Source organism: Sarcophilus harrisii, chromosome 1, assembly GCF_902635505.1.
Source record: "Sarcophilus harrisii chromosome 1, mSarHar1.11, whole genome shotgun sequence".
NCBI lineage: Eukaryota > Metazoa > Chordata > Mammalia > Dasyuromorphia > Dasyuridae > Sarcophilus > Sarcophilus harrisii.
In genome coordinates this window covers 210,262,726-210,286,792 of record NC_045426.1, presented here as the reverse complement: position 1 = coordinate 210,286,792, position 24,067 = coordinate 210,262,726, and the positions used below count along the sequence as shown (strand labels likewise).

Here is a 24,067-nt window from a genome sequence, read left to right as displayed (position 1 = left end):
TTTGGAAACTTTTGAATCCAGTAGAACTGATCAAGCAACCAGGTGAGTAAAGAGTGAAAAGAAGAGAGCCCTAGACAGATCATTGGGAAATAATTACAATTAGCTAGTTTAGAGTGTTTATTCTTAAAAATCAATATTCTCGAATACCAGCTTTATTCAAAATCAATGGAACTAACAAAATATAAAGGATTCTTTCTTTCTTTCACAAGTACAAATAATTTAGACTTCTGTGGCCTGTTTACGGAAACTGATCTATACCTATCCAAAAAGTAGTTTAATTTTCCATTACTTTACACTTTAATATTATTTTCCTTAAGGAATGATTTCAAATAATCAGAAATTATTCTTTGAGATTGCTCCCTTTTTAAGGCTTGGGCTTCAACTTCCAATTAATTCATCTACTGTAAATATCCTTACTGAAATTTGTGTTATAATTATGCACACACCATTTTGTCCTTACAAATATTTTCTTAGAAGTCATACAGTCCATTGTTTGTAATCTCCAAAATAGCAAAAAACAAATTGTCAATGTATATGTTGTAAATTATATTTTTCTTGTTCTTAATTATCGTTTTTTTAATGTATGAAATGCATGAAAGACTGGGAAAATTTTCTCTTTGATAATAAAAAGATAAGATTAGACAAGGTATTTTCGTAGAACTGCTCTTTTTTTCTTTGCTGAAATTTTGGGATACTTTTCAATACTTTGGGATTACTTATCATAATCTTGTTTTTCCCTCCTTTTTTATCTTTTCTCTTTCCTGTGCAGGTGATTTCTATTCCCTCATTTCCAAGCTGCTAGGAGAAAGGGAAGATGTTGTTCATGTGCATAAGTATAATCCTACAGAAAAGGCAGAATCAGATCTGGTAGCTGAAATTGCTAATGTAGTACAAAAGAAGGACCTTGATTGGTCTGGTCCCAGGGAGGGAGCCGACCATAATGTGAGGGACAATGCCATTCTTGTCAGAGACAGAATTCACAAATTCCACAGACTAGAATCTACTTTGAAACCACAAGAGAACAAACCTTTTTCATTACAACAGCCCCTGCGTGCTGAGGGTACCCAGGAAACAGAACACTCAGGAGGTGGGTTTAGGGCATCTTATAAGCATTGTAATGCTAATAAGAGTTTCATTAAGAAAATCTGAAGGGAATAACAACTTGGATAAAGTTGGAAAAAATAATTTATCAAAAAAAATTTAAAAAGAAGCCCCAATTATTGGAAGCAGAATCCTTTCATCACCCCTTTCCCTATCTTTGGCACACTTCTCATGCTCTCTTGTTCTCTTTCTTATCTAATATCATATGATAATTCAATTAGACTATGTAATTATACATGTAATATTTATATCTATATATTCTATCTATAAAAATATATCATTTATATATACTATAGTATAATAAATAGAAATATATTATTTACAGATACTAAACTAAAATATAATGTTATAAAATAATATTTATTTAAACATATATGAAGTATTTCTACATAATATATACTACTTTGATGATGTCATGATAAATTTTGAATCTGAATCATTTAAATATACCATTCAAAATCCATTCAAGATATTAGCTATGTGAAGGGGAAATAAATTTTGAATGAAGAAAGTTAGTATTCAAGGAAACGATTTTTAAAAATACTTTAAAACTAAGTGTTTTATTTTTGTCAAAAATAAAAACACATATAAAATAAACAAAAATGTAGTCTTTAGTTCTAATTATTTATACTACATTTTGGTACCCTTAATAAGGACATCATCTATAACTAAAGATTCACATTGTTTGATTTTTAATTCTATTTTAAATCTTATATGAAAAACTGAAATATTTTTCATATACATTAAGAAATTAAAGTGATAAATATAGACCACCACAAAACAGGTGTAATCATATAAGGAAGAAAAATTAAACCTCTCAAATAGTATCTAAAGAGATTGTCGTGTTTATAGTCTAATTGAATTATATTATAGCTATTTATAATAAATATTATATTTTAGTATCTTTAGTATACATTACTTTATATTTATATATATATAGCCATATGCTTTTATATAAATATTCATAAAAACAAGTATACCATATACTGCTTAGTTATATTTATTGTAAATTATATGCTTGCATTTAGATATTTTAAAAAACCATAATAACTATAGCAACCAAAAAATATTTAATCTATACGTTTGTCTGTCAAGTTTAATTTTAACATGAAAATTTTCCTTAAATGAACATTTTTCTATTATGCCAAATGAAAAGCAACATAAAGCATAATCTGGTGAGCAAATTCCTAATGTGTTTTGTGTTTATAGACCCATTTCTTAAAGATACTTAAATCCTTCTCAAAGGAATTGTCAGCATTTTTATCTGATTTGACTTGTAAGCCATAACTTCATTTTATAATTTTGACCTCTTAAAAGTTCCATTATCCATTACTATCTTAATTGGAAACTTGAGTAGTTATTTCTGAAGAGACATTTCTGAAGAGCTTATCAATAGCTATCAGTTTTATCTTTAATTCTTACCCTGCTACATTTTATGTTTAGAGAAATAACTTATTCCCTTCAGGTTCCCATTAGAACAAGCTATGGATGTATCATATATGTCTTCAATTGTATTGTGGTCTCTATGATACTGATTGTGTTTCATGTTACTAATTTGAAAAGTCAGAAAAAAAAAGCATGTCGAAATTCTCTCTGAAAAATAACTGATACTTATACAGAACCATTGTCTAAGCAAACTAGAAAGGCAATGTTGTTTTCACATGGATTGACATTGCCAAATAAATCTTTGCTGGCAGCCATAAATTATTTATTACCCATATGATTTATGTTTCTTATTGAAAAATTATAATTGTATATTTTGCAAGGAATAAATCTTTGTCTTTTGGGAATGGCCTAGTGGCCTGAACCAAGTATTTGGAAGATTCTGAGTTAACACCAGTTCAAATTCAAGTAGAAGCAACCCACTTTTAAGTGTTCTGACTATAGCAAATTATGATAACATGGAAATATGTCAGCCAAAAGATCACCTTTGGTGAGTACAGGTATTTGCCCAAAGAATATCTCTGAGGCATGAATTACAACTTTAGAAAAGTCTGTTGCTTCTTTTATTTAATTCTTTTTGTCACCCATTTCAAAATATTACAGTTGACAATTGGTATAAATTCAGAGGGTAAGATTTAAAGTACTATTTTCTTGACACATAGTGTCAACCAAAAAGTTAGAATAGAAATCATGAAAAGAAGAGCTGAGTTCAAATCCAAGATTTGTCACTTGGTTACCTATGTTAATATAGATAAATCAAATAAATTTTCTGGACCAAACAACTTAAATAATAAGAATGATAATAGTAATCATTTTAAATGCCTGAAATAGGTTTTCTGCATAAATAAGACTTTTATAAATGCAGATAGCAGTGTAAGAGAATGGAAATCATTGAATTAAGAGTCACAACAAATCCTACCTGTTTGACCTTGGACAAGTTATTGTACCTCTCTGACCCTCTCTTTCTTCATATTTAAAATAAGGAGATTGGATTTAATTATCTTTAAAGTATCTTCCAACTCTTAAAACTCCTCTTGCCTTGTAAAATGATTGATATATGGAACAAAAGGGACATCTTACTTTCAAAACATTTCTTTTCATTGTAATTGAATGAATATTGAACAAGTTAATGAAAAGATAGATGACCATAGCATGCAATAGGAAACTTGATTATGAAAAAGAAATGATCACATATTTCTGCATGAAATTATTTATTCTGACTTCATTTCACTGCCCAACTTTGAAAGCTTTTAAAAATGGCAAACAATATCACAAACTGTTTTACTTACAGGGGTTTTTGTATCAAAGTTGTATCATATGTGATGTAAAATATATTGATAATTATACATATATATTGAGCATACATGGCTCATATTTATGATTTTATTAGGAAAGGAATGATATGAATTCCTCATATGAATATTCTGATCATGATAAGGACACATTCTTTGCCAGTACAACTTTCCAACTCATAAGTATTTCACGGTCTTATAAAGTTGCATGGAGCACTAGATACTTTGGGTAACATGCACCTATTTCCACAACAGTTATATTTCTCAGTTAAGATGTGAACCCAGGTTTTCATGATTTTAAACCTCTCTATCCATTATGCCTTGCTGCCTCTGTAAAACAAATATTTTATGAGAAATTATATGAATATATTAAGCATAGAACTGATATAGCAAAGATCAGTTCTGGAGTGCTGTTTCAATCCAAAGTCATGGTACAATTTCAAGAATCACCAGGTCACAGTATTATCTATAAGTTAGTCCTGGAAAATTCTGTCCTAGATCTGCCAAGGAATATAAACTAGAAAGCGACCAACAGAAAATGTGATCTCTGCTTTCTTGAAAATGGTAATAATTGCAGTTTTGCTCTTCTTTATAATTCTGGTGGCCATGCTGACCTCCACAAAAAGTAGAGTCAGATTTTTTTTCACTTTTGCAAGTATTCTTTCCTTTCAGAATTTTTTCCTCACTAACAAAGTTTTCATAAAGAAGAAAGGGATTTATTGTATATATTTCTTGCCTGTGATACAATGCTGTACTAATATACCAATAACCTTCAAGGATCAGTGATCTGCTTTCCAACAACAAAGACTGTAATTCATCCATTCTTAACCATCCTATGCATCTCTTCATGTCCTCTCATAAATTTGTTGCAGGCAGGCTACTAATTTTTCTCAAGTGCTTCATCTTATGGTTGTTTTTTTTTTTTTTTTTTGACATGGTTATGATGCCGGTTGACCACAAGAACTGTCCCTCATTTTCATTTTATCATCAATCTTTTTTTTATCATTTCTTTCAGTAAGCAATTGGATGACATCTTTCATATTTTCATTTGCATAATTATTTATTAATGGCGTGTTACCCTCAACTCATACCCACTGTGGATCTGACCATTGCCCTTTGGGTGATCTTCAGCTACAGGGTTTTTTAAAGAAGACTATAGTTCCAATATCTTACAGCCAGACAACATGATCAGAAAAATATTGATGTTAAGACATAGCCTTTATTTTAGAAACATCAAGAAATAAACATTGCAATTTCCCAAAAGCAATACAACCTATCCTTCTTCTGTTCAATTCTTTATCCAACATATTAACCATTTGCAGTATCTGTCCAAAATAATATACTGATAGATGAGTTCATAAATTGTAAGAACAACTGCATGTTGCAGTCTAGACAATGGATAATCTATTTCTAGTAGATTTTTCCACTCTGGAAAGTTAGACCAAACAATTTCGATTGGTTATGAATTTCATTCAGTATATTACAATTGGAGGGGACTTGATGCAGTTATTAGTCCATTACCACCAGAAAATAAAAGAATCTGAAGAATCTCATCAAATATATGGAGAATGCCTTTTTGATTTGAATTCCATAAAGAATTTCTTCTATAACAATAATGAAGACCTTTGGCAAGAATGTTACTGTTTTATGCCTTATTGATATTCAAATCAATAATCGGAGAATTGTCAAACAAGACTATCTCTGTTATACTTTTCAGGGATTCTTGTATAATTTTGATATGTTTCTAGGAGACACTTTGCTAGAGATGCTTAAAGCTTCCTCTTGCATGAACAAATAAGAAAATAAAATTTTAAAGCCATCATTTAAGGTAGTTGTATCTTGAATTTGCTATACTTTTAACCAATATATGCTTGCAAAACTGAAGAAAATTCTTTGCAAAAATTTGCCAGTTTTCATCAAGAACACTTCCATTGAAGAAATAGATTGTGCTTACAAAAATTTAATATATGTGGGAAAGTAGATATTTGGTTCAATAAGCAATGATTAGTATTCTCCTTGTTTCAATTTGGGCTAATATTAAGGTCTGAAAGCTTTTTTATTATTCTTTAGTATTTTTCCTCCTCCTTCAGATATTTAACCAGTTTCCTATTGCCCTAAAAGTTGTTTAGCTTTCAGTACAGATTTTACCTTTGTGTATGTGTATTTGTGCAGATGCTTTTCTTTCTCATGCTTATTTTGTTCTTCAGTCCATCTCCATTTCCTCCAGAAGCACATGTGGAACTACTGTCAGAATCCAAAAATGTAGTATCCACTATTCTAGATGGTGAAAAAGCTGCATTATTTAAAAAAAAAAAAAAAACCTTTCGAATCTTTCCCAAATTTTATCTATTTGTTGTTCTCCCAGTTTTATCCTTGGATGACTTTAATTGCATCTTTTGCCAAGCATTTCGCAAATTCTTTTTTTCTATATTGTTTTTCATTGTTTTTTGACACAGTTCTACTTATGATTATCTGATATCCTTTACTATAAAATTTTACAAATGAATTTGTATCTCATACCATTGTTGCCCATGAATACCTTTTTTGGTTTGTTTGATAAGTTGATTAGCAATTTTCCAAGCAATTTTTTTTTATATTTTTGACCTCATTATTGTAATTGATTTGTTCTCACTAAACTTAAGTAGGAAATATTTATAAATTTCCCAGAAAAAGGAAAAGGCACTTCAATTATTTTATTTGACCAGGTTGGAGTTGCTTTCATTAGTATCATATTTGTTTTTCTACCTTTGAATTGATTTTGTTCTTTTTTCTAATAACTAAGTGTTCTGACTATACCTACAGATGATCAGAAGTAACTACCCATATAAATAACAAGTCATTTCCTGTTAAGATGCAATGTTTTATCTTAATGATGTGATGTCATTTGAAAATCAATATTCTTATCTTAAAGAAAGTTATGTGTGTGTGTGTATATATATATATATATATATATTATACACACACACACAAATTTAAAAAGAAAAAGATCTTTGTATTGAATCCACATGTCTTTTATCTTTCTCATTTCTTATTCAAATAATATTTTCAACATATTTTTCATAATCCTTGCCCATACCCCTTTGCATTAAAATCACAGAATTTTACTATATTTGTTCATTTCAGTTGTGGTATTTTATTAAGTTCAATAGATTTCCTTTGTTTCTTTTTCCGCAGTATATATTGGCACCAATGATGCATTTTTTTGCAAATATTTATCATGAAAATATCATACAATATAAGTTGACCAGAGATCATATGTAATGAGTTTTCTTATTGCCTTTAGATTTGTGAACAAACCAACTTTTCCATTTCCTTTTATTTGCCTCTCTAAAGAGAACCTGCCATCCATTCTTCCATGTAGCTAACTTCTTTTTGTCCTTTAGTTTAATTTATGTGATATATTTAATTACTCTGGTAAAATGTCTATTTTACAAGAATCTCATACAGAGTAATAACATCTGTCAGTATTCATAGATGGCCTAAAGATTGTGATATTGCATACCCTCTAACCCTTTTGGGCAACTCTATCATCATTGCTTCCAAAATAGAATGGAACCTTAGAGAATCTAGGGCCATTTTGTATTTTTTTTTATTACATAGATTGCTTTACCAAAAGTTTCATCCCTAAGTAGTTAGTCTACTAATGATGAACCTTTCCATAGTCATGGTGGGATCCCCAGAAAACAAACATTATCTATTGCTGGGACCATAGTTGAAAACTTTCTAGTTAGATATCTGTTCTACTGGTCTAACCTTGGAAATCCATAATAGGAACCATCATACTTTATGGCAAAAGTAGAAGATTTTGTGAGGACAGAATAGTCTAAAAATTAGTTTGTGTTTTTTCCTACTAACATAGAACTTTTACTTTTACCACCCCAACTTTTTAATTTGTTTTAAACCAACAAAAATTAGAAATTATACTTTTAAAGTCATAACAGCAAACTACCATAATTACTATATGTCTTTTACATTTTCATTTTTGTTTTTAGTTCCAAATTCTTTCCCTCCTTCTACCCCCTCTCCCACTCACTGAGAAGGCAGGAAATATGATACACATTACATATATGAAGTCATGCAAAACATATTTCCACATTGGCCAGATCACCATTATATTTTTATGGCCTTCCAAAGCTATGTGATTTTCTTGGATTGCCATACATTTACATACTGTATGATGTGAAAAATATTTTATTTTGTGAACTTGAGAAGCAAAAGCAAATTTATTATCCCCAAATGTTGTGTGGTTAAGAATTTTTCCTCTAATATATCCTTAACATTTACATGACAAATGAATTGAATATTGAGGAAATAAAATATTTCATTGCTTTTATTCTAGTTGTCCTACATTTTCCTCTTCAAAAGAATTCATTTATGAGGGGAAAAAATAGAGAGAACCAAACCAGGAGGAAAACTAGTTTAGGTTTATATGTAGTTGATGAGTCCAGAATATATTAAATTTTCTATTGTTATTAAAGATAGATAGATAGATAGATACTTATAGCTAAGTTTTACTTTACTCATTACAGGGGCAAATTATCATTTTATTTAACCTTCTTTGAGCACCTTTCCCTCTAATCCATTTGTTTTCACACTTTTCATTCTTACTAGTTCTTGCTTCCAAATGTGATTTTGCAAGGTAATTTTTGTTGACATGTCAATCTCAGAAATATGTAAAATTGGACCAAATGTATAGCTTTTGAAAAAGATGTTTTTAATATTTATATCTCTCCATGCCCCAAATCACAATAGATGTTAAACTTTCTAATTTTTATTAACAGCATAAGCACATAAAATAGTGTCCCAATATCTGAAATTAAATCAAACTCCAAGCTGGGATTAAAACAAACAAAAAAAAGGAAATGTATAAAATTATATGGTCCCAAGTTTCGTCATAGTATTCTTTCTTCTTTATAAGATTATAACAAAGTTTTTTCTTCCTGTTTCATCTGTAAATATTAGTAATACTTTTTAAAGTAATAGTAATTAATATAACTTCTGAAAAATATATCATCTGATTAAATGAGGCATGCCTTCTTCAGAAAAATATGAAAATGTATAATAAAAATTTATTAATTTTAAAATCGCAAGAGTTTCTAGTGAACCGTCTAGCAACAATTACTTCTTCACATTTGTTTTGATTTTTAATAGAATTTTTTTTGAGATTTTCTCAAATTCAGGTTGATTTACAAATATTAAGTTGGACCTAATCACACTCAAGTGATGTGAGTAATGGACTGGAATCAGTTAAACTGACATCCAGACATGGGAGTATTTGTCCAAGTTCATATGGAAGAAATTTAATATAATATAGGATCTGGGAGTCTTCTTGACTTCTTTCTTGACATGGTATAATAACAGTACCTATCTTAGAAAATTTTTGTGGGAATGAAATTAAAAGACATTATGTGAGCTGTTTTTACTACTTAATATAATATTCAAAGTTATCATAACTGTAATTTTGAACTTTTCAGGCCTCCATGTACCAAATTTGAAGTGAGAATCAAAGTTTTTCACTTTGAAATTTAATTTAGTAAAGCAATAAAGTGCAGTGAAACTTTATTGATAGTTACTACCTTTTGATAAGAGTGCAGCAAAGTGGAGTTGGAGAAATACTTTAATAAGAAACCCGTATTTTGCCCTACCTAATCTATGTGAACTCTTGGCAAGTTGATTGCATGACAGTAACATCAAATCATTAAACATTTAGAGGTTAAAAGAGGCCATAGAAGTCACCTGCTCCATCCCTGCATTTTATTGTTGAGGAATTGCGGTAAAGTAAGACAATAATTTGTTTCAGATTTCACAGGGAGTAGATAGCAGAGTCAGGATCAAAATTGAGGTCTTCAGAATAGAAATCCAGTATTCTTTTTATTGCCTCTCATCTTTAATACCTGATCAAATTCAGCCACGTAGTGATATTGAGAATAGTAGCTGCAATCAATATTTATGTTTATAATAGAATACATTTCTGCTTACCAATTAAACCATTATACCAGTAGTTCAGAGTTTTTGTCTAGACAATCTGAATGAATAAGAGATTTTAAAAATCAGCTATTTGAAGTTAATTCTGTGCTCCAACATAATTAAAAGTAAACTTATCTTTCATTCATTGTTTGAGAAATTTCTTCTATATCCATCCAGAAATGAAATTCTGTGTTTCATTGAGTAAGACCCCCTAATTATTTTCATAATTATTGTCAGTTTCTGTTATTTCACTATTAATATATTCTCTTTTCTAAAAGTTATCCAGATCCTCTGCTTTGCTTTTTTAAGACATTTTTGGCATGTTGTCACATATACCAGAGGGTGAATGGGACAAATGATGCTCATAATATTATATTTTCTATTTCTTTGTCCCAAGTCTTGTGAGAAAGGCTTATGGAAATTATTGGTTAAAATGAAATTTGATGATTATCTTTAGATTACAGAAACTTATTCTAACCCCATCACCAATTTTCACAGATGCTCAATAATTGCCCAATAAATTATTTTTCACTTGAGTTTGGGGCTAACAATATAATTTTATGAAAAGTCTAATAATTTTTTTCCTAATTCTCCTGCAGGAGAAAATGATAAAAAATAAATATTAACGGAGAATACCTCTACCACAAGTTTGACAGTAACCAGCAGTCAGATAGAAATAAAATTAGTACAATAGATAATCAGTGAATAACCTAGTGAATATGTCACAAGCAAGAGATAATCATAAATTATTCAAAAACCATATTAATTTTATTTATTTATATTAACAATTAATTTAATTATATCAATTATACATTTAATTATAATATTAAGCAGGCATACTTGTAGTTTCATTTTTCATACTTTTTCATCAGATTAAAAAACTTAAGGCACATTTGATATAACTTGACTTTTTCCCCAAAACTCCAAATTAAAATTATTTCAGATTTATTAAGTTGCAGAAGAACAATTTAAAATGTCAAAAAGAGAGCTGTCTAAATTGGTCTTCAATGACTTATTTTATATATGTATCTTACTAAGAGATATCATATAATGGCATATCATATAATAATAGCTAACATGTATATCAAGCACTTTAAGTATGGTGCCTTATTTGAGTCATACAATGACTTTGTGAGAGAAGTACTACCGATACTCTTATCCCCATTTTACAGATGAGTCTCAGAGAGGTTACGGGACTTGCTCATGGTCACACAGCTAGTAAGTGTTACAAGTGGGATTCAAACACATGTATTCCTCATTCCTAGTCCACTTCCTATGTTGTAGCTTAGGATGCCATTGGCTTGTGCATGAGTTGCATTTTATCAAGAAGTATACTCCTTGATTAAATGCAATGACCAATCTTGCCTCTGGAGACACAACGATACTTCCCTCCTCTCCATAGAGAAGTGGTGGACTCCAGGTATGGAATGTTACATATATTATCAGGTACAGTTGCTGTGATCGTTGATTTTAACTATTTTTCTTTGTTTAAGGGAGGGTTCTATTGGGGGTTCTGGGAAGTAAAAACAAAAACGCATCAATTTTTAAGTTAATAAAATAATGTGGCTTGGTTTGTTGTTGTTGTTGTTTTAGTTTTCATGCATCTAGTGATACTATTGCATGTAACAAAAATTTTGTTGCTCATAAATCACTATAAATCCTTGTGGCTTCCTAGTAACTTTATTTTCCATGTCAAATATATTAATTTATTTTTGTAGATTTCCACATAGAAGAGGCACTGGATTGGCCTGGTGTATATCTCTTACCAGGACAGGTTTCTGGAGTGGCTCTGGACTCTAATAGCAACCTGGTTATTTTTCATAGAGGTGATCACGTTTGGGATGGAAAGTAAGTAAATATCTTTTCATGGGGTAAATTTAAAGAAAAATTGGCTTTATCATTTTCCTTAAAAATCAAATTGAATTGGTAAGAGCAGTTCACAATTCTCCCTGTTCTTCATTTTTATTTCACTTTCATTTCCAAGAAAAGAACATATCTAGGGTTGAAATATAATAGTAATAACTAGCATTTATATACACATAATATATATGTATACATACATACATACATATACACACATACTGCCTACTATGTGCTTCTTTGTTCCTCAAGTTGGCAATACATAATTGAAAGAAGATAGATGTCTCTTGAAGGAGTAATGAAAAATTATCTGTTTTCATGGAAATTGGGGAAATGCCCTTATCAAAATAAAAAATTATATTTGAAATAAAAATTTATACATAGTATATTATATATTATATTTATGTGTAACCGTGTGTGTGTGTATATATATATATATATATATATATATATATATATATATATGGAAAACAGACATTCTGACTAAAAACAAGTGAAGAACAGGGCTCTACCTTTACTATTTCACATAAATTTAGAAATGATAATTGCTTTCTCATTTGGAGGATAGGGCATAGGGAGGGAAGAAGGGAAATAATTTGGAACTCAAAGTTTTTAAAATGAATGTTAAAAATGTTTTTTACATATAACTGAGGGAAAATAAAATGCTAAATAAAAATGCAAATAAAAATGATGAAAAAATAGAAATGATAGGTAAAGTATGTCAAGGAAAAAAATTAAGGAAACAAGCATTGATAAAAATAATTCAAGTATTCCATTGATCTTAGATCATCAATGTGAATATTCCTTACATTGATGCCAGTCAGACTTTTCATTATGTATCATTCATATCCACATTGTCTACAGATCCTTCATAAAGGTTTGTGTCAAAATGATAAAATTTTTCCTTTAGATGTTTTGCTTGCCAGTTGGAGAACTCAGGATATCTATCACTTGTTGCATAATGAACCTTCAGCCTTTGAGATTATATATCTCCATGTTATTTCAAATACTATTTCTTATACATAGGACACTATTGGAAATGTCCTACAGGCTACTTGCTCCTTTGAAAATGTAGAGATTGTAATAATCATAGGTTTTAGCAGATTAACAGATAGATAGGTAGATAGATAGATAGATAGATAGATATAGCATTATATGAAAGATATTTCCAGTAAAACAAAACGAAAACACACATGCAGATTTTTGTGCTGGGAAAAATCTTAGGATCCTTGAAAGTATTGCATAATTTTCCAAGTGCAATCTAAACTGCTCCTATTCTTCTTTTGAATTCTGTTCTACCTCCAGTCTAGAATATATCCTACATATGTCCACTGATGTAGTAACTAAATAAACTGATCATTCACATATATTTCATAGACATGTTTCCTCTATTTAGTTTTTCCTCTATGGCTTATTTTGTTCATTTCTTTTAGTAAACATGGATGTTATTGAAGAAGCATTGTAACATCCAAAGTTTGATTTCCTTACACAATATCTTTCATATAAAGATGTTTGTGAAGAATCACATATTCTATAGGGAATTTCCATAGTCATTGCTCAGAATATCATACATGACAGGAAAAGTGAACCAACATCTCACTCTTTTAGGTTTTGGTTGTTAATCATTTAACAAAGTTAATTCTGTGATTTCATTTATCAGGGCATGGAATCCTATATATTATCTTACCATGAAGACTCCCTTTTGAAAGAATTAATGAAGGTTCCATTTTACATTACTGAGCATAAAAAAATAGGAAGATTATAAGTTCTATAAACATAACATCAATATAACACTGCCACAGCTGGACTCTTAAGAGCTCAGTCTCTGACAATCTATACAAGGAAGTGGAAATAACATTTAAGGAAGTAAAATCTAAGAGAAAACAAATAGAAATTGATGAAGTCTATTCTGGAGATAAACAATTTGGAAAACACTAAATCATTGAAAACATTGTACCAAGATCAGAATGAGATGAAGATACTAAAAGAATGGGAAAAATAATGGATAACTTTAATGTCTACAAAAGACCACTGAGTGGATATCAGTAATTTTTGACCATATATCTATTCTATTATCATTATAGTATCTTTGTGAGATTTATTTACACCTTACCAAAACTATACTTGATAAAATATAAAAAGAGAATAGGCAATCTTCTGCAAATAATTTCCTACAAAAGGCTACATCTTTTTAGTTACCTTGTTAACTAAAAGGTATAGAAATTAAATACTCTCTTCTTTCTTGATTAGAAAGAAGAGATTATAATATCTCAGTTTGGAGATCATGTATGATGGTATACTCAGAAAATTTAATAGACTCAACAGTCAAAAAGGAAGAGATTACAATAGTGAGAATATGATAAATTCAACAAAGAAATAAACATTTCCTTTACCATTGAATAAATTATTTACATGAATACCAATTACCAAAATGATTCAGTTGTATCAGTTATTGGATATTAACCTACATATATATACACACACATATACATATACATATACATATATATATACATATAAACTATAAAGTAACTTTAAGAGAAATAAAATAAATACTAAATTAATTATTGAAGAAGTGTTGTTTATGATCAGTTAGGTCAATGAAATGACCATGGTAATGCTACTTAAGCTAATTTATAGATATAATGAAGAATCAATAAAGCTATATTCTTTAGTTTGTAATAATCTCATCTGGTTACTTTTATACTTGTTGTTTTACAGAGGCATTAATACTGGTGTTCTGTTAAAGAAATACTTTTTTTTTTTAATAACCAGAACTCCATTTTTATCCATAAAATGAGGTAATCTTACTGAACTTAAAAATAATGTATCATAATTGCTAGAAGAGATTAAGTAAAGTATTTGTTTCAATATATGACTATAATACTATTTTTAAGTCATTCTGCTTATATCTTTTGGGCAGACTGATCAGTTTTAAATAATTCTACATGGCAGTATATTTGACCATGACTAGTATGACTGGAAACTAAAATTATTTCAGTGAACATTTATTGAGCACTTACTTGCTGTACAAGATATATAAAACCTAGGGTTTTTTTTTTTCCCTCATGGAATTTATAATCTAATTGAAGTATATAAGACATATATATATATATATATATAACTACAATATAAAATAAAACCTAAGTTCATTAATAGAATACCAATAAAGGGCTGCATGAGTTGTGAATAGCACAGATTTTTAGCTTTAAATGTAAAAATCTCCCTTATTTGCTTCTTATTCAAACCATTGTTCAAACCCTAGTTCTAACCACTCTCCTTTATGAAGATTATGGTCCAGCCAAAGTAGATAACTAGACTGTTCTTGAAATTGATATTCAGCATCTTATCTCCATATATTTGTATAATATCGTACCCATGCTGAGAATGTATTCCCTTCTCCTGAGGGCTTCTTGTGATATAGTGCTTCTTTCCTTCAAGAATCAATCCAGATGCAACATTCTCTGAGAAGAGTACATACTCCCTCTCTCCTTCCTCAAATCCTTTAGTTTTGTCTTTGTATCCCTAGTATCAGCACATTGCCTTGCCCATGGCAGGGAATTAATTTATGTTTCTTGACTGAACTGAAAAGATTATTATCAGAGCAGAGACGAGGAGAATGAGTGAAGTGGTAGTTTGGGGGAAATTTTCATAGTAAAGATGAAACAGGTAAGGTTATAAAGGATGTGATTAACTATACAGAAGAAGGAAAGGAGAGACATTTTGGGCATAAGAAATTTCATGAGCCAAGGGACAAAAAGTAGGAAAGCACGGTTCTGGTTTGTGGGAAAAAGAGATAGTTCTGTTTGGTTGGAGTCAGGATCCGTTGAGGGGGAACAATATGAAATATGAATGGAAAAGTAGCTTAATGCAAAATATGGAAGATTCTTAAATGAAAGGAAAAAAGAGTTTGAACTTCACTTGGAGAGTTCTGTGATCAAATGTACAAAGATTCGTGTGCCACTAGTATGAATGATGCATTTAAAGAAGAAAAAATATTAGGAAAACCTGATAGAAGTAAATCATGTCATAATGAAGACTGGAACTGGGATAGCTAATAGTAGTACTAGAAAAGAAAGAATCAATGTAGATATGTTGTAAAGATAGAATTGACAATACTTGATAATTGGTTGTTATATGAGATTAAGAAGACAAATTAAAAGATGACAGATTTTAAATCTATATATTCTTATAATGAAGTCTAACATCATATTCCTAAAAAGAGCCTATAGATATTGCTTCATAATTTAAAATGAATTCTCATAATCTGATTTTGCTCTGATCATGAGTGGGTTAAGACTATTTCTCTTCTTATTATGCCTTCTCAACTCCTGTCATGATTCTTTCTTTTCCTTATCTTTTCATCTTATCTACTTCCTCTATCTTCCTGGGTTTTATTTTTAAGCAAATCAAGCAAGATTATTAAATCTTGCCTTGAATTTTGGCATATTATATGAATTTTAATAAATTGTTAATATAATGCCTCATCCTAAGGTATTTCATACAATCCAATGACAACCAACTGACAGATTAAGAGAACTTTTATAATATTTTCTATCTTATATTAGATAAGCCTTTACTTCTTTCACATATAATAATAGACCATTTGGAGAGCATCAAGGACTATATTAATTTGAACTGTTGGTTCGTTATTTTGAAAAGATATTGATTTAAACTTTTCCTAAATGCTCCTTTGTGTGTGTGTGTATGTGTTTGTATGTATGTATGTGTGTATATCCTCCCCATGCACTTTCATAAAAGATTAGAAGTTTTTCAATTGGTTAGTTGTCTCTCAAATTTTTCATTCTTGAAGTCTAGAAATTAGAACATTTCAAATTTCAAAGGAGATAATTGAATGCAACATTTTGATTCATAGGTTTCTGTTATAACTTCACAGTCTTTTAAAAGGACCTCATAATTTTTCTAACAAATGAATTTAAACGTAACCTATTAGTGCACAATTTTTTTTATAAAGGTGCACTAAGTTTAATGAAACTTCTTATATTTTCCAAATGAATTTTCAGGCACATTTTACCAAACAGGAAAATTGTAGTATCATTTCCAACTATGACTAATGTTAAAAATGCAGTTTTCTGTCTTATAGCATGGCTGCTTTCAGTAAATACCAATGGCTTGAAATATTTTTAAATGGAAAGCAAACATCACCTTAGGTGACAAGATATTGCTTTACAAAACAAGAACTATAAAAATTGTTTCTGTGCAAATGATAGTAACAATAATAACACTTCAATTCTCTAAATAACCTGATTTTCACAGGCATATTTCATGTATACTCCTTTTGTCAATGCATACTTGAAAAATAATATTTTGAAAGTTGATGTAACCAAAATAATCATCATCCTGTGACCAACTAATCTTTTGATAATAAGTTCCTCCAAAATTAGCTAGGCTGTTCCAGAGATAATAAACACAGTTTCTTGCCAGGCCTATAATCAAAACCTTTATAGTAAGATTGGACCTGCCAGAACTTTTAGTACATCACCTATAAAAAATCCAGGATCCCTTCCACAATCCCATAAGCTATTGGTATAAGACTTTAGTAGAGGAATACTACTAATAATACTTATATAACATTTTACAAAGTTTATAGTCTTTTATAGCTTATAAAATGCTTTCCTCAGACACCTATTTATTTTTATTCTCATTTTACAAAAAAAAAAAAAAAAAAGACTTAAAGAGATTGTTACTAACTCAGGTACCTACAGATAGTAAGTGGCAAAGCCAAGATACTGACTTCCTCTGCTACACTACATGGCATAATTATTGTTTCAAGCCAAATAAAATCTATTTATTAAAGAATCCACATGTCACATAGATTACCATTTGTAAACAAAGTCCAGTTTCTTTTTTTTTTAACTTGAATTTTATTTTTACTTTATGAAATAAAGCAATCATTTCTATAACATAGTCCAAAAATATGATTGTACGTGAAACAGCAAATCTTACTGCCAACTTACTATTCCTTTCATACATAATACAAGATTGTATTTTCCCTCCCACCCTCACCCCAGAGTTAGTTACCATAAGACACAAATAAGTGTATGTGTATGTAAAATTATCCTATCCATACTTCTGTTTATCAGTTCTTTCTCTGGATGCAGATTGTGTCTTTCTTCATATGTCCTTTATATTTAATTTGGGTATTTTTAACTTATTCACTCCAAGTTATTCTTAAAGCAATATTGTTGTTATTATGTACAATATTCTCTTGGTTCTGCTCACTTCACTCTTCAGTATTTTGTGTAAGTCTATCCATGTTTTTCTGAAATCATTAAGCTCATCATTTCTTATAGGCATGGTAGTATTTCATTATAATCATATATTACAATTTGTTCACCCATTCCTTAATTTAAGGGTGTCCCTATAATTTCCAGTTCTTTACCATCACAAAGAGAGCCACTATAAATATTTTAGAACATGTAGGTCCTTTTGCTATTTTTCCCTAATTATCTTTGAAAATATTCCAAATAGTGGTATTGCTAAATCAAGGGGTATAAGAAGTTTAAAAACTTTGGCATAATTTCAGATTGCTTTCTAAAATAATTGGATCATTTTTACAATTCCACCAGCAATGAGTTAGTGTCCCAATTTTTCCACATTTTCTCCAGTCTTTGTCACTTTTCTATCATTTTAGCCAATCTGGTAGGTGTAAGATGATATCTCAAGATAGTTTTAATCTGCATTTTTAATCAATAATTATTCAGAGAATTTTATATGACTATAAATTATTATGATTTCTTCATTGGAAACTACCTGTTCATATTTTTTGCCATTTACCAATGCTGATCTAGAGGAGTTAAAATAATTGGGATATTTTTACCTAATAATCATCATCATCTGAGGATTTAATTTTTATTTTTTGCTGAGGCAATTGGGGTTAAGTAACTTACCCAGAGTCACAGAGCTAGGAAGTGTTACGAGTCTGATGTAACATTTGAACTCAGGTCCTCCTGACTTCAGGGCTAGTGCTCTATCCACTACGCCAACTAGCTGCCCCTGAGCATTTATTTTTAAAATTCAAGTATATCTAAAAGCAGGTTTTATTCATTAATTACTCTAAATTACCATTTCCTCTTTACCTTTTCTTGCTTCTAAAGATAGTACTATTTATTATTTCTTTCTCCTTTTTAATTCTCTTTCTTTTTGCTTTGTCCCCTACAATATTTAAAAAAAAAAATCTCTTTTAAAGCTGAATTCTCCATTTTTCCATAAAATATCAGCTTATTTCTTCCTAAAGGTTTGGTAAATTATTGTTGCATTTGTTTTTATTTTTCATGAGCTATAGACTCAGAATTTTATGCTGACACGCCATCTAAAGAGCATTTATTAAATGTTTACTGTGTTCTAGACACTGTGCTTGCATGTCCACAATCTTGTTGCCTTCCATATGATGTATTAGAAAAAAAAGCAACATTTGCGTAATTACTCATCCCTTTCTTCAGTGAAAGAAGGATACTTTTTAGAATATTCAACTTCTCTTATGCATAGTGAGTATTGTGGTAATATACTTGCAAGATTGGATTTGGAATAGAAATTGAATTCCTGAAGCTATGACCACTTGAATACATTGAATAAAATCCCATTAAACTTTTCTGTACAATCTTTCCCATACTGACTTTCCACTTTTAAATTATAAGTGCCCTAAGGTCAGGGATTTTTTTCCAATCTAAATCTAATAAATATCATTACACTTGGAAAAGATCACAAAACTTGTAAAGAGTCAACATGCTTTCTAGTGGCCCTAGTCAAAGCTCAATTTAGCATCTCTCATATGACTACTAGTCTTGTCTCAAGCTTATCCCTCTGCTACATAGTGCCATGTTAATATGGCAGTAAGATTGTAAGAATTAGCAAGCCAAATTTGTTCACCAAAATGTTTAACTAGTATTTCCTTCTGCTTCATCCCTCTCTCCAAAATGACTATTTTAAATAACTTTCCCAATGGAGGTGGAAAATGCATAGTTCCAGCAGTGTCATGAAATTTTAAAGAAACCTTTTATCTGTCAGAGCATTAGTACAGCATGGCAGCTACAGCTCTTTAAAGTTTAAATGCCTCCCAGAAGGGATTAGAAAGATCCTTCCATAGGAACAGCTGTTCCTAGGTCTCTTACTTGAAATAATCACAGATGTTTGGGATTATATCTTAAAGGAACATCTCTATCTACCTGTTTACCCAATGGACTGACCCGTTACTTTTTAATATGATCTAGGTAGCTAGATGGTCCATGACTGAATTAGATCATCAAGATCTATTCTCACTCTTAAAATTTTAAACCTAAAAGATTTCTTAGATTTGATATAATCATAACACTTGGGCTCAAAGAGACCTGAAAAACCATTTACTCTAACTCGCTCATTTTATAATTAAGGAAGCTGAGGCCTGGGGAAGTTGAGTGAACTATTCAAGCTCAAACAGGTAAAGATCAAGAATCTGTATCTTTTGTCTCCAAAATTATAGAACTTTCCACCATAATATTCTATTATCTAATGTAACCTCCCTTTCCAATACAGTATCCCATCTATAATATTCCTAATGGTGATTCAGTTTCTTTTTGAAAATGCCCAGAGATAGGGACTTCATTACTTTTCAAGGAAGCTCACTAAATTGTTCAAGTTCCTTTTTAAATATTTCTTCTTATAATCATCCAAATCTTTCCACGTACCTTTTACAAATTAGTCAGCATCCTATCTGGTATAGAAACACAAAATATTTGAAGATATCTAATATATGTACCTAATACTTCTTCAGACAAAGCAATGCCATTTTCTCAACTCATAACATAACCTCTGATATAATTTCCAGATCCCTCACCAGTCTAGTGGTCTTCTACTAAAAGGTGTTGAGTTTGTCATCATAGTACCTAGAACTAACACAGTATATAATGTAGGGATGCTTTTTTAAAAAAATACTATTTTATTTTTCCAAATACATGCAAAGATAGTTTTCAACATTCACCTTTGTAAATTCATTTTTTGTTCCAAATTTTTCTTCCTCTTTTGCTCCCGTTTTTTCCCCAAGAAAGCTAGCAATCCAATAGAGGTTAAACATGTGCTAAACATTAACATAGGTTAATTAATCATGCTTGCAGAAAAAAAAGTCAAATCAAAAAGAAAAAAAAACATGAGAAAGAAAAACAAACAACAAAAAGTGAAAATATTATTCTTTGATCCACATTAAGTCTTCATATTTCCCTCTCTGGATATAGATGACATTTTCCCATCTTCCAAGTCTATTGGAATTGCCTCATTGTTGAGAAGAGCCAAATCCATCATTATATAATCTTGTTGCTGTGAACAATGTTTTCTTGGTAATACTTACTTCACTTAGTGTAAGGATGCTTTTAATTTACACATTAAGGAGATTTTAATGCATCCTAAGAATGCACTAATTTTGTGCCAGCTATATGATTATGTTGGCTCATTTCAAGCTTTGACAACTAAGCCAATTTTTATGTAATTGATGTTTAAGTATAAAGACAGAACTTTCTGTTAAGTCCCAGAGGGATGCAGTATGGTATAATGAAAAAGCTTCTAACAGCAGCCTCTGAGACTGAAGAACCTGGGCTCAGAGTCCCCTTCTGACATTTATTTTCTTTTGTGACCATGGAAAAGTCTGTTACCCATCTTGGTCTCAAGATTCTAAGGTTTATTTCAACTATAAATCCTAAGAATGAGCAGTGGTTTAGAATTAAGGAACCTAGTTCTGAATTCTAATTTTGGTACTTACTGACTGTGTGAATTTTGGCAAAATATTTTAAAACTCCAGATCTCTATTTGCTTATCTAGAAAATGAAAGGTTTCAAGTAAATTATTTCCAGGGTTTCTTCCAACCCTAAATCTTTGTGTAGCATAATATCCAAAGTACTACTATCAGTCATAAGATGGGTCTTCCAGAGGGGAGAAGCTACTGCCCTTAGGTTCAAAGGTATTGTATGGCTTCACACTAACAGACCCATAACTTACAAGCACATGATTTATTTAAGATAAAGTCATTTACTAAAATTGCATAGTAAGAACAGTAGTAACAAAACCCCTTCCCCAACATACAAATCTGAGATATATTCTCCCACAGCACACGCAACATTATTGAGAAGAATGATCACAAACTTAAAATATACTAGTATTGAGGAACATATATAGAGAACTGAATTTGCCATGGCAATTTATGCTTCTATGAATCGAACTCTATTCTATCAGTGTAGATCTGTATCCAGATTGATTATCAATTCCAAAGACACTCTAAGGACAGTTGTTCAGACTCAAACCTATATCTCCATCCTGTTTAGGAATATATCCATGCAACAGCCAAATACCTTATTGAAATCCCAGTGTCTATGTCCACAGAATTCCCCTTTTCCACCAGTTTCATGACCTGATAAAAAAGAAAACGAGGTTTATTTGGCATAGTTTGTTTTTACTGCTTATTTATTTCTTTTCTCAGAGCTCACAAATCATTTATATCACAGTCGAACTTTTTTCCAGCTTTATACATTTTGTGATACATCTTTTTCCCCCATTTTCGTAATAACTGGAACATTTCCTTTTGCCTAGTATTATTTTTTTTCCTTCTTAATGATTCTTTGAGGATTATTGCCTACTATTACTTTCATAGCTAGAGGCTTTTTGTTCTGTTTTGTTTTAACTATAGTAATATAATTAATCTGGAACTAGAATTTGATCTCATTTTAAAAGGCCAGACATACTACTACTATGTTCTCCCCTTCCTTGACCTTCTATTTTAATAGACCTACTTGCTGTTTCTCATACACAACACTTATCTCTCAAATTAAAATTTTCACAAGCTCTCCCTCATGCCTAGAAATCTTTCTTTATCTCCATCTTCTGACTTCCTTGATGTCCTTCAAGTCTCAGCCAAAGGCCCCTTTTCTTTAAAGAAACCCTTCCTAAACCTCCTTAATGCAGCGCTGACTCTGAGATAATCTCTGATTTGTCTTGTATGTATACAGATCTTGTTTGTATACAGATGTATGTCTTCCTTACTTGAGACAGACTTTTGCTATATCCTTAACACTTAATATTAAGCATATAATAAGTGCTTAATAAATGTTTGGTAACTTGACTTTCCAATTTGAAGATTATCCTCCTTTATGAAAAAAAAAAAAAAAGAACTGCTTTTATTCCAGATGGAATCACAAAAAAAATTGGACACAATTGAAACGATGTCTGAATGAATTTGACAGGAAAAAAAAAAAAGATTCATTGAGGTATCAGGATTTGCAAAGTATTTCACTCTCCAAAACTCAATAATCCAATAAGATTAGTGGTATAAGTGTAATTATCCTCATAGTATTGAAAAAATCAAATGTAAGATATTTTTGAATTTCCCAGGCTTTGAATTCTGGTTTTTTTTTTGTTTGTTTGTTTGTTTAGAACCAGTATTCTTTCCACCACACCATACTGGCTCCCAGAAATAACATAGGATTTGAGTTCCATTTTTCTTGAATAGTGGGCCCAATACTTCAGTATTCATCTTAGTCTCCCAAACAAAATCCTAGGGCTTTTGTATTGTTTTTATTGTACCCCTCTTCCATTAACACGTAAACCCCTTTGAGGGCATGGAATATCATTTTTTATCTTTACATCCCAGTCACTTAGCAGAGTACTTTAAATAATGCTTGTTAAATTGAATCAGGCCTTTTAAAAAATCCCTTTTGTTTTCTTCAGCATTTTTTTTTAAGTTTTCACTTATTCTAAGAATTTAGGCTCTCTTAACATTCTTATGGGTTTATAACAGTGTCTTGCAGTCATTTTTGGTCGAATGCCCTCTTTCTATCATCTCTACCTCTTATGTGAAAAACTGAGCTAAGCAGAACTCATACCACCACATTAGTTTCTTTAAATATCTTGCTATTTTTCTTCTTGGAATGCTTCCTGATTTGAATGGCAATCCAGAAATTTTTTTTTAGGTTGTCTCATGCCTTTTGGCAGTTTTCTCTTTTATAATCCCTGTCTGAGTGTTCATGACTATTTTATCTGAATTTTTTTAAATCTACTTTCAAATCTAGGGTATACCCTCACTCACTTATAAAAATCATACTTTTAAAGAACATCCTTTGGCTATTTAACTGTTCTAATTACATCACGTTCATTTTCTTTCATTATTATTATTTATTTTATATTTCTTAATTTATTTATCCTAGCCAGTTGATTAGCTGCTAATATACAAAACACTATTAGAAAATAAGGTTCTTTTAAAATAAAGAATGATGAATTCTGGGCATTAGAAATTATTTCAGTCTCTTCAGATGAGAGCTTCTTCTAAGAAGCAAACAAAAATAATCAATTTTGTTAGACACTGTATAAAATGCACAAGTATATTATGATATTCTGAAAAAAAAAACCTGAGTAAAATAAAAAGCTCT

At 30.4% G+C, this 24,067-nt stretch overlaps 1 protein-coding gene across 6 annotated transcripts in view; it reads left to right on the top strand.

The window, feature by feature from the left end:
- The window catches only part of PAM (peptidylglycine alpha-amidating monooxygenase), a 362,537-nt gene that overhangs the window by 298,263 nt on the left and 40,207 nt on the right, over positions 1–24,067 (top strand). For 4 of the 6 annotated variants that reach the window (XM_031968908.1, XM_031968902.1, XM_031968887.1 and 1 more), the window contains 2 exons: positions 770–1,087; positions 11,522–11,651. In XM_031968908.1, the coding sequence (XP_031824768.1) occupies positions 770–1,087; positions 11,522–11,651 (448 nt within the window). The remainder of the gene's footprint in view (positions 1–769; positions 1,088–11,521; positions 11,652–24,067) is intronic. The other 2 variants (XM_031968924.1, XM_031968914.1) reach the window with 1 other exon arrangement.